The sequence below is a fragment of the Borostomias antarcticus genome (genome assembly GCF_949987555.1).
Source record: "Borostomias antarcticus genome assembly, chromosome: 1".
Lineage (NCBI taxonomy): Eukaryota > Metazoa > Chordata > Actinopteri > Stomiiformes > Stomiidae > Borostomias > Borostomias antarcticus.
Window position 1 is genome coordinate 59,977,091 of NC_140234.1, and position 12,302 is coordinate 59,989,392.

Consider the following 12,302-nt stretch of genomic DNA (forward strand, 5'->3'; position numbering starts at 1 on the left):
GGTCGGATAGAAACAGGTAGACACACAGTGAGGCTACCAGGGACTGAGGTTGTGGTTGGGCAGTGTAATCTGGTGCAATGTCGCCATCTAGTGGTAGACACCAATACTAATATTTATCAGTTTTACGCATTAGTGGCAACCTGGAGTTTGAGATAAAATAACCATTGTGTTTTGTATTTGAATCCTTCAGATTTCATTCTTTTTTGTAAACTACCAACAGCTTGTTCAAATCTGAGCCCGTTCACAGGCTGAGCCCACCTGCTCACCTTTACCTGGCCAAAGCACTGGACTTTACGCTTTCGCCATTTCTTACATGTAGTGATTAATTAATGTTAGGCCTATATTTTTCCATCGTTATATTTAAATCGTAAACGATGGAATAATGTAGAGGTATATGTTTTAGTGTTGAATCTACCTATCTAGTCACACAGATAACTCCCAAAGCAAGATGGCGGCCCCTGGTAAACAGTAAGTAGCTAGCTCGCTAAGTTAAAGGTTGTATTTCCTTTTTGAACGTCTATTCCTGGCAAGCTAACGTGTTTAATTACATCCATAATTTGTATTTGCGTGGTCGTGTTTCCCTCTGCAGTTACAAATAACTATATAACGTAGATACCATTAATGTTGCCCTGTCATTTGCTCTGTCCTGCACCCTGTCTAAGGTTATCTACCCATCAGTGTTCAATTCCTAATAGTTTGTGTAGAAACCTGCCTGGAAAAATAAAAGTCTGATTCTAAACCAACAACACAACGTTAACTTGCACTTCCATACTAACGTTAGCTTAGCTAACTAGCTAGCACACTAACAAGCCTGGCTAGATAACTAGCTAGCAAACTAACAAGCCTGGCTAGCTAACTAGCTAGCACACTAACAAGCCTGGCTAGCTAACTAGCTAGCACACTAACAAGCCTGGATAGATAACTAGCTAGCACACTAACAAGCCTGGCTAGCTAACTAGCTAGCACACTAACAAGCCTGGCTAGCTAACTAGCTAGCAAACTAACAAGCCTGGCTAGATAACTAGCTAGCAAACTAACAAGCCTGGCTAGCTAACTAGCTAGCACACTAACAAGCCTGGCTAGATAACTAGCTAGCAAACTAACAAGCCTGGCTAGATAACTAGCTAGCACACTAACAAGCCTGGCTAGATAACTAGCTAGCACACTAACAAGCCTGGCTAGATAACTAGCTAGCACACTAACAAGCCTGGCTAGCTAACTAGCTAGCACACTAACAAGCCTGGCTAGATAACTAGCTAGCACACTAACAAGCCTGGCTAGCTAACTAGCTAGCACACTAACAAGCCTGGATAGCTAACTAGCTAGCACACTAACAAGCCTGGATAGCTAACTAGCTAGCAAACTAACAAGCCTGGCTAGATAACTAGCTAGCAAACTAACAAGCCTGGCTAGATAACTAGCTAGCACACTAACAAGCCTGGCTAGCTAACTAGCTAGCACACTAACAAGCCTGGCTAGATAACTAGCTAGCACACTAACAAGCCTGGCTAGATAACTAGCTAGCACACTAACAAGCCTGGCTAGCTAACTAGCTAGCACACTAACAAGCCTGGCTAGATAACTAGCTAGCACACTAACAAGCCTGGCTAGCTAACTAGCTAGCACACTAACAAGCCTGGCTAGATAACTAGCTAGCACACTAACAAGCCTGGCTAGATAACTAGCTAGCACACTAACAAGCCTGGCTAGCTAACTAGCTAGCACACTAACAAGCCTGGCTAGATAACTAGCTAGCACACTAACAAGCCTGGCTAGCTAACTAGCTAGCACACTAACAAGCCTGGATAGCTAACTAGCTAGCACACTAACAAGCCTGGATAGCTAACTAGCTAGCAAACTAACAAGCCTGGCTAGATAACTAGCTAGCAAACTAACAAGCCTGGCTAGATAACTAGCTAGCACACTAACAAGCCTGGCTAGCTAACTAGCTAGCACACTAACAAGCCTGGCTAGATAACTAGCTAGCACACTAACAAGCCTGGCTAGCTAACTAGCTAGCACACTAACAAGCCTGGCTAGATAACTAGCTAGCAAACTAACAAGCCTGGCTAGATAACTAGCTAGCACACTAACAAGCCTGGCTAGATAACTAGCTAGCAAACTAACAAGCCTGGCTAGATAACTAGCTAGCACACTAACAAGCCTGGCTAGCTAACTAGCTAGCACACTAACAAGCCTGGCTAGATAACTAGCTAGCACACTAACAAGCCTGGCTAGCTAACTAGCTAGCGCACTAACAAGCCTGGATAGCTAACTAGCTAGCACACTAACAAGCCTGGATAGCTAACTAGCTAGCAAACTAACAAGCCTGGCTAGATAACTAGCTAGCAAACTAACAAGCCTGGCTAGATAACTAGCTAGCACACTAACAAGCCTGGATAGCTAACTAGCTAGCAAACTAACAAGCCTGGATAGCTAACTAGCTAGCAAACTAACAAGCCTGGATAGCTAACTAGCTAGCAAACTAACAAGCCTGGCTAGATAACTAGCTAGCACACTAACAAGCCTGGCTAGCTAACTAGCTAGCACGCTAACAAGCCTGGCTAGCTAACTAGCTAGCACACTAACAAGCCTGGCTAGCTAACTAGCTAGCACACTAACAAGCCTGGCTAGCTAACTAGCTAGCACACTAACAAGCCTGGCTAGCTAACTAGCTAGCACACTAACAAGCCTGGCTAGATAACTAGCTAGCGCACTAACAAGCCTGGCTAGATAACTAGCTAGCGCACTAACAAGCCTGGCTAGCTAACTAGCTAGCACACTAACAAGCCTGGCTAGATAACTAGCTAGCAAACTAACAAGCCTGGCTAGATAACTAGCTAGCACACTAACAAGCCTGGCTAGATAACTAGCTAGCACACTAACAAGCCTGGCTAGATAACGTTCACTGCTTCAACAGAGAACAATATTCCACTCTGCCTCCACAGTCCGACCATGTAAACCACAGCATGGACTTCATCTTATGTTACTCTTGTATTAATCTTTATGTTAATTTATGTTCCTAGGTATGGGCTGATCATACCACAGAAGAAGGGGGCTTCTAAGACAGCTACCCTACCAAGACCCTCTATCTTTGGGGATGACTCGGATGAGGAGGTAGGAATAGGGGTTTTGTTCGAGCACACAAGTATCCCGTCCACATACCCGTTTTGGAAATAGCTTGAAACTCTACTCTACTTTTTCAGACATCGGTGGGGGAGAGTCTGCAGAAGGAAGCTGTGAAGAAGAAGATGATGAAGCAGGTGAGTTGAAGAGGAGAGGTGGGAGAGGAGAGGTGGGAGAGGAGAGGAGAGGTGGATGAGGAGAGGAGAGGTGGGAGAGGAGAGGTGGATGAATGGACTGGGTGTATATTAGGTGGATTACGGTAACACCCAACTCTTAGTATGCAGCTTCTTGATCACTGGTAGATAATTATGCTCTATGACCGATAACACTCTCTTGTGTGTGTGTGCGTGTGTGTGTGTGTCTGTGTGTGTGTGCGTGCGTGTGTGTGTCAGACCCGTCTGGAGATGCATAAGGCCCTGGAGCAGGACAGCAGTGTGTATGATTACGACGGCGTGTACGAAGACATGCAGCAACAGAGGCTGGAGAGCAGCAGGAAAATTCTCGGAGGGACAGATAAGAAGGTAACCATGGATACCGGGCCCAACCCCTGTCCCGTTCCACTTCCTGCCCCCAAACACTGACCTCAGCGTCCGCGCTCGACCACGCTGCCACCAGGCACTGACCTCAGCGTCCGCGCTCGACCACGCTGCCCCCCAAACACTGACCTCAGCGTCCGCGCTCGACCACGCTGCCCCCCAAACACTGACCTCAGCGTCCGCGCTCGACCACGCTGCCCCCCAAACACTGACCTCAGCGTCCGCGCCCAAACACTGACCTCAGCGTCCGCACTCGACCACGCTCCCACCAGGCACTGACCTCAGCATCCGCGCTCGACCACGCTGCCACCAGGCACTGACGTACTATAGACCCTGGATGGTGACATTAGTCTGTTGTGTTTTTCCGTATCTGTCAATTTCAATTCCGATCCCTTCTTCTTCTTCTCCATCTGTCTCTCCATCTCTCTCTCCATCTCTCTCTCCATCTCTCTCCCCATCTCTCTCCCCATCTCTCTCCCCATCTCTCTCCCCATCTCTCTCTCCATCTCTCTCCCCATCTCTCTCCCCATCTCTCTCCCCATCTCTCTCCCCATCTCTCTCCCCATCTCTCTCTCCATCTCTCTCCCCATCTCTCTCCCCATCTCTCTCTCCATCTCTCTCCCCATCTCTCTCCCCATCTCTCTCTCCATCTCTCTCCCCATCTCTCTCCATCTCTCTCTCCATCTCTCTCCATCTCTCTCCATCTCTCTCCCCATCTGTCTCTCCCCATCTGTCTCTCCCCATATGTCTCCCCATCTCTCTCTCCATCTCTCTCTCCATCTCTCTCTCCATCTCTCTCCCCATCTCTCTCTCCATCTCTCTCTCCATCTCTCTCTCCATCTCTCTCTCCATCTCTCTCCCCATCTCTCTCTCCATCTCTCTCCCCATCTCTCTCCCCATCTCTCTCTCCATCTTTCTCCCCATCTCTCTCTCCATCTCTCTCCCCATCTCTCTCCCCATCTCTCTCTCCATCTCTCTCTCCATCTCTCTCCCCATCTCTCTCCATCTCTCTCTCCATCTCTCTCCCCATCTGTCTCCCCATCTCTCTCTCCATCTCTCTCTCCATCTCTCTCCATCTCTCTCCCCATCTCTCTCCCCATCTCTCTCCATCTCTCTCTCCATCTCTCCATCTCTCTCTCTCTCCGTAGCCCAAGTATATAAACCAGTTGTTGCGGGCGGTGGAGGAGCGTAAGAAGGAGCAGGAGAGGAGAGACGAGAGGAAGATCCAGAAGGAGAGGGAGGCGGAGGGGGAGCAGTTCGCCGACAAGGAGGCGTACGTCACCTCCGCGTACCGGCAGAAGCTGCTGGAGAGGAAGGAGGAGGAGGAGAAGGAGAAGAGGCAGGCGCAGATAGAAGGTGAGACGCAGCTCTGGATGTGCTGTGATGACAGCTTCTGTAAAACAACTAACAAACCGTGTGTCTGCATTGTGTCATAGAAATTGTAGTTTGACCTCCTTTGTAATTCACCACCTCCCTCAACCTTTCACATAGACAGGATGACCTCTCCAGGAGGTCAGCACACCTAGACGTTGTCTACTCCAGAATAACCATCCTTTGTTTCTTTGTCCCTGCAAGAATTACCGCCTTTTCTCATGTCACGTGTCTGTATTCTCGACCACTGTTGATGACGCCTGCCATTTAAAGGACAATGCTCGTTTTTGACAACCTGGACCTTATTTACGACATATTATAAGACGTTTGACTCACCGAGATCACTTTGGTGTAATTCGGAGGCCTGTAGAAGAAATTTAAAATCCAGCGTGAGCCAGTATATCCATGTAATGGCGGTGGTCGGGGCACTTAGAATGCAGTTTCTAAAAATCTATTTTCTGCCGCGAAACGGTTGTTTTCATCAATCTGTCTTGATGAATCGCTAGTTGTGCTTCCATAGAGCGTAGGCCTGTTGTGGTTTTCACATGCCTCTGTAATATGATCTTTAGAAACGTCTTTAGAAACGAAATAGCTTCCTCACTTGCTCCAGCACGCATTCGCACAGCGCGCAATCGTTGCTCCAGCACGCTGTGCGCATGTGTGCTGGAGCAAGTGAGGAAGATATTTTGTGTCAAAAGACGTTTCTAAAGATCATATTACAGAGGCATGTGAAAAACAACACAACAGGCCTATGCTCTACGTAAGCACAACTAGCGTTGTCTCCTAAACTCCGACCATAAGCAGTGTTGATTGTATTATGTATGAATGCACTTTAAACTTCATGTTTGCACATGTCTATGCACTAATGTTCTGTTTTGTTTGTTTTGTTTTGTTGTGGCACCTTTGCACTGTATGTACTGTAGAAGCCTGTATGTCCAAGACAAATTTCCCTCGGGACAAATAAATAAATGTTGAATCTTGTAGCCGCCCTGGATGTGAAGAAGCAGAAGGACTTAAGCGGCTTCTACAGACACCTGCTCAACCAGACCGTGGGAGAGGAGATCGTACCGGACCGCTCGGCCGAGAGGTCAGAGTTCAAACACACTCTCTCTCTCTACTACTGTCAGGATCCGCCCTCTTAAGCACATATTGTTTTTATATTTTGCTACTGTTGCACTTTTTGTCTTTAGTACTAGATTATGCTCTTAGTCACTTGTTTAGAAAAGAGATGCACTTGTGAGTTCTGGCGATTAGATGTACATTGATTGCCTGTGCTTAATGCAATTGTTTGTGACTTTGGATAAAAGCATCTGCTAAATGACTGTGATGTAATGTAACTATCATTAGCACAATGAGTTGGGATCAAGACTCTTTCTCTCCCTCTCTCTCTTTCTCTCTCTCCCTCCCTCTCTCTCCATCGCAGGGATGACAGTTCCAAGGCAGCTAAAGCCACCGGGGTGGCGTCCCCTCCGCCCCCCTCGCCCCCCCCCTCTCGAGAGCACGCGCCCAGTTCCCACAGCGAGCACAGCGAGGAGGGACCGGAGCTGAAGACGGCCTTCAGCAAGCCCTCGCCGGGCTCCGCCCACTCCAAACGCCACTACAGACAGCGCTCGCCGTCGTCCGGCAGCGGCGAGGACGGAGAGAGAGACAGAGAGCAGCGAGAGAAGGACAGGAGGACCCACCGGGACCGAGAGAGAGACAGAGGGAAGGACAGAGAGAGGAACAGAGAGAGGGAGGACAGGCACGGGGGACGGAGAGACGAGAAGGACAGGAGGAGGGACAGGGAGAGAGATAGAGACAGAGAGGAGGAGAGGAGCAGGGGGAGGAGGGATAAAGAGAGGGAGGAGAGACACGGGAAACGAGAGAAGAGCCCGAAAGAGAGAGAGAAGAACGGAGAGAAGGAGAGGAAGAGGGTTTTGAGCGAGGACAAAGGGAAAGAGAGGGAGAAGGGGAGAGAGAGGGAGAAGGAGAAGAGCAGGGAGGGAGAGAGAGAGAAGACCGAAGGGAAGGAGGGAACCGGAGAAGACAAGAGCGCAACCGGAGAAGACAAGAGCGCAAAACAGGACGGAGAGAGGGTGGAGAAGGAGGAGGAGAGGGTGGAGAAGGAGGAGGAGGGAGGGAAGGAAGGAGTGGGAGAAGGGGAGAAAGGAGGAGTAGAAGGAGAGAAAGGAGTAGGAGAAGGAGAGAAAGGAGAAGGAGAGAAAGGAGAAGGAGAGAAAGGAGTAGGAGAAGGAGAGAAAGTGAACAAGTTTGCGAAGCGCAGCAGTGAGGAAACGGTGGGCTCGGCCCGAGAGAGATACCTGGCCAGACAGATGGCACGCTCCGCCAGCAAGACCTACATCGAGAAGGAAGAGGATTGACCCCGCCCACGCCCAAACATGGAGTGTGACCTGGAGATGTGCCACGCCCACACACAGGCTGCCATGGACACCAACCCCGATACGAGTCTGAGAGTGTCGCCTTCTACTCCAATCCACCGTGATGGATGGAGCGACACTGAAGTGTGTTGTCCAATTAATGGGTTCGACATTGTGGGTGGGGGGGGTGGGTGGGTGAGTGAGTGAGGGGGGGTGGGTGAGTGAGTGAGTCGCTGCCTTGACTGAGTTGAAAGTATCGGGAGCAGAGAGTTTGTGACTGAGTGAATGAGAGGGGAGTAGAACCTCATCAAGACAGGTTTTCTTTATGAATATTTCTGTCACAGAAATGCTTTTTTTTGTTTTTGGTGTATTAAGACGTACTGTTTACTTGTGTTAATAAAAACCTGTGGACACGACTGTATCTGCCAGATTATGAACTCTGTCGTAGAGTAGTTTAGTGCGCGTGCACGAGAGACGGAACAACATGAACAGTGCATGTTTTATTTTATAGAAAATCGATTTCAATCTTTCCTTTATTCCAGCCTCCTCTGAGATTTATTGGTTGATTTTAAAGCTAAAACACAAACAGCTAGGTGCATAAATATTTGGACATTGACACAATTTTCATCCTTTTGGCTCTGTACACCATGAGTTATAAACATGAAATAGTAATAATAGATAATGCTGGAGTGGATTTTGCATGGTAAGTGGTTGTGTTATATTCTCTAAATATCTTGATCCTCTGGGTATAGTGGGGCTATATGTTAGTCAATCAGGAGTCGGATGGTTTGGGGGAAGAAGCTCTTCCTGAGTCTCTCTGCTCGCCTGTGTGCGGTATCTCTTCCCTGGTATCTCTTCCCTGACCCTAGCAGAGAGAACAGTCCGTTTCCCGGGTGGCTCATGATCCTTGGTCTTGGTCTTGCATCTTCTGGTGTAGATGTCCTCGAGGTGGGGGCGTGGCCTCCCCAGGGTACAATCAGCTGACCGGACCACCCTCTGAAGGGCCCCGATCCTGAGAGCTGCTGCTGCTACTAAGTGAAATGTCTTTGTCCTGTCCTGCACCCTGTCCTATATCCTGTCCTGCACCCTGTCCTATATCCTGTCCTGCACCCTGTCCTATGTCCTGTCCTGCACCCTGTCCTATATCCTGTCCTGCACCCTGTCCTATATCCTGTCCTGCACCCTGTCCTATGTCCTGTCCTGCACCCTGTCCTATATCCTGTCCTGCACCCTGTCCTATGTCCTGTCCTGCACCCTGTCCTATGTCCTGTCCTGCACCCTGTCCTATGTCCTGTCCTGCACCCTGTCCTGCACCCTGTCCTATGTCCTGTCCTGCACCCTGTCCTGTCCTGCACCCTGTCCTATGTCCTGTCCTATGTCCTGTCCTGCACCCTGTCCTATGTCCTGTCCTGCACCCTGTCCTATGTCCTGTCCTGCACCCTGTCGTATGTCCTGTCCTGCACCCTGTCCTATGTCCTGTCCTGCACCCTGTCCTATGTCCTGTCCTATGTCCTGTCCTGCACCCTGTCCTATGTCCTGTCCTGCACCCTGTCCTATGTCCTGTCCTGCACCCTGTCCTGCACCCTGTCCTATGTCCTGTCCTGCACCCTGTCCTATGTCCTGTCCTATGTCCTGTCCTGCACCCTGTCCTATGTCCTGTCCTGCACCCTGTCCTATGTCGTCTGCAACAGTGTCTTAACTCTAGTCAAATTCATAGTATGTGTGTGAACCATAATACAGTACATGGCCAATAAAGCGGATCTTGAATCTTGATAAATTAGTTTCAATGTGATTGTCCTAACAAGTGACAAGCAATTACAGTAAGTGGGAATGACTTCACCTCATTCTGGATGCTATTGGTTGAATTGTGCGTTAGCGTGTAACACCCAGGATAGCCACTAGATGGGGCTGTTCACCTAGTGTCTGGTGCTCCTGAGTGTGTCTAGACCGCATCGTCTAGCCTGGCTTTTAACAAAGCAGGATTGTGCTTATCCCTGAAAAATACATTCGTTTTCACCTGAAGGTCTTCCAAGTAAATGCTTTTATTTCTTGGTAAAACGTGAATGGCATTATTTTTCCAGTTTAAATTCTTACTTGGGTAACACCCAGACCCAGAGGGTTGAATGCCAACAGTTGCATCATTGGACACGGGTCCCAGGGGACCTGGGGTCAGCTGAAATGACTTGTGACGGTCAGATAACACAGGGTCGCCTAGGAATGCAATGGCATTTCGGTTGGTTTTCTGTTAGGCATATATATTCTTTTCTTTTCAATCAATTAATTGACAAATTACGGCAGACAAACCACGCCTCATATAATTGTCTCTATCTCAGCACATCCCAAATCTGAAACTATGCATTTGAAATTAAACACAGAAACACAGGCGTTAACTAAGAGGAGGAAACAGCTAGTAGGTTGTTGTGCTACATTAGTCTGACAATATTATAATAAACCCATAATAGTGAGCTGAATCGAGCAGCTGTGCATTATTTTTATTGACACTCATTTTCAGCCACATGCCTTTTATGCACAATTACGAGCGTCATGTAGGCTATTAATTACATAAAGTCGACTAGTCCATGTTTAACTATAAAAACAAGAGCTATTAAACGGAATTAACCTACAGAGAAATCTCAGTTTATCCTGTTAGGCTGGTGTGGAGGGGTCTTTGTTTGCCCACAGCTCTCCGGGGAGCAGCGCAGCGTGGAGGGGCGGGGTTTGGCTCTCTGACCCGCGGAGCTGATCTCAGATCTGCGCCGCCCGCCTAATGCTGATAGGATAAGAACTCATCCAGTTACTGGCTTGGCTGATCTCAGATCTGCTCCGCCCGCCGGTGCTGATAGGATAAGAACTCATCCAGTTACCGAGTCCTGCGCTTTTTTTCCTCTCACAAACAAGCCACGCCCCCTTTAGACAACCGGGAAAGTGGCTTCAAACCCGAGAACACGCTCGTGCGCTCAGCCTACTACGAGTCACCCGCGAAGAAGGAGCGCACGAGACCGAGGACTTCGAATCAACGACACTTTCAGTTGGTCACATTTAGCTTAGGTGAAGCTATTTCAAAACCGTTATTTCAAAACCGTTATTTCAAAACCGTTATTTCAAAACCGTTACGCGGTCTACTTTATTGTCAGTTAGTATATAAAGACATCATATGCTTTTATACTTTATAATTTGTTTCCATGATTGAAGGAAAGTGCTGAGAACTCACTTGATGCTGACGTGTTTGGATGAACAGGTGACCGTTTTCTTTTGGCCATTTAACGGAAAAGCGACCGGACACCGAACGAAGCTTCTTCAGATGACCGTTACTCACCGGGAGGTCGCATTTTACCTCAGAGGACCAGAAACGGTCGCCGTAGACGACTTGTTCCGTGAAAGCAGAGCAGTTTGACAGATGCCAGCCGCTGACAGCGACATGGTGGTTGACGGTGTCCGGTTATACGGGGCTAAAGCTCCGCCGGCCTCTCCCGGGAATGAGAGCATAATCCCGGCGTCGCTGTACAGCCCTGCCGCGGACATCCTGCGGTCCTTCTACCACACCAAGCGGGTCGGGAACTACCTGATCGGACGGAAGCTCGGAGAGGGATCTTTCGCGAAGGTGCGAGAGGGTCTTCACGCGATGACAGGAGAAAAGGTAGAGTTTGAGGGTTTATCTTTCACACAGCTTCACATCTAATTAAACTTCAACACATCCTACTGGTTAGTTATAGTCACAATATCTCTAGTTTGTTGTTCCAAGTTGGTTATATTTGCTTTACCTTTACTGCGTGCAAATCCACTGAAACGTTGGCTGTGCTTGTACAATTAAATCGAATGGAAGTTAAGTTGTTTACATTCTGATACAGAGTTATTATTTTGATTGTTGTGTTAAGTGTTGCTTACTTTATGGCTCTATGTGTATCTTATCTGAGTTGACAATGTTTATCAAGCTACCTCACACACCGCTCTCTAGGGCTGTTAGGTAACAAGGCAATCCGGGTTTGAGTATGTGTGAGTATTAATCAGGGTTACTCATCCGGGTTTACCAGTGTGAGTATTAATCAGGGTTACTCATCCGGGTTTAGCAGTGTGAGTATTAATCAGGGTTACTCATCCGGGTTTACCAGTGTGAGTATTAATCAGGGTGACTCATCCGGGTTTAGCAGTGTGAGTATTAATCAGGGTTACTCATCCGGGTTTAGCAGTGTGAGTATTAATCAGGGTTACTCATCCGGGTTTAAGTGTGAGTATTAATCAGGGTTACTCATCCGGGTTTACCAGTGTGAGTATTAATCAGGGTTACTCATCAGGGTTTAGCAGTGTGAGTATTAATCAGGGTTACTCATCCGGGTTTATCAGTGTGAGTATTAATGAGGGTTACTCATCCGGGTTTACCAGTGTGAGTATTAATCAGGGTTACTCATCCGGGTTTACCAGTGTGAGTATTAATGAGGGTTACTCATCCGGGTTTAGCAGTGTGAGTATTAATCAGGGTTACTCATCCGGGTTTACCAGTGTGAGTATTAATCAGGGTTACTCATCCGGGTTTACCAGTGTGAGTATTAATCAGGGTTACTCATCCGGGTTTAGCAGTGTGAGTATTAATCAGGGTTACTCATCCGGGTTTAGCAGTGTGAGTATTAATCAGGGTTACTCATCCGGGTTTACCAGTGTGAGTATTAATCAGGGTTACTCATCCGGGTTTAGCAGTGTGAGTATTAATCAGGGTTGCTCATCCGGGTTTAGCAGTGTGAGTATTAATCACTGATTAATACTCACACTGCTAAACCCGGATGAGTAACCCTGATTAATAATCAGGGTTACTCATCCGGGTTTAGCAGTGTGAGTATTAATGAGGGTTACTCATCCGGGTTTAGCAGTGTGAGTATTAATCAGGGTTACTCATCCGGGTTTAGCAGTGTGAGTATTA

The 12,302-nt window shown here is 47.9% G+C and overlaps 2 protein-coding genes across 2 annotated transcripts in view; both read left to right on the forward strand.

The window, feature by feature from the left end:
- Positions 1–443: 443 nt before the first annotated feature.
- On the forward strand, positions 444–10,120 carry nsrp1 (nuclear speckle splicing regulatory protein 1; the record flags this gene model as incomplete). The annotated part of the gene is made up of 8 exons (XM_084437144.1): positions 444–468; positions 3,027–3,117; positions 3,207–3,263; positions 3,519–3,647; positions 4,811–5,018; positions 6,018–6,120; positions 6,457–7,129; positions 10,073–10,120. Exons 1-8 carry the CDS (start codon positions 449–451, stop codon positions 10,118–10,120), a joined length of 1,329 nt encoding a protein of 442 aa, XP_084293270.1. The 5' UTR covers positions 444–448.
- A 667-nt stretch (positions 10,121–10,787) lies between these two features.
- The window catches only part of hunk (hormonally up-regulated Neu-associated kinase), a gene marked incomplete at both ends in the record, with an annotated part of 17,023 nt that continues 15,508 nt past the window's right edge, over positions 10,788–12,302 (forward strand). The window contains 1 exon segment of the mRNA XM_084443451.1: positions 10,788–11,027. Within this exon segment, the coding sequence (XP_084299577.1) occupies positions 10,788–11,027 (240 nt within the window).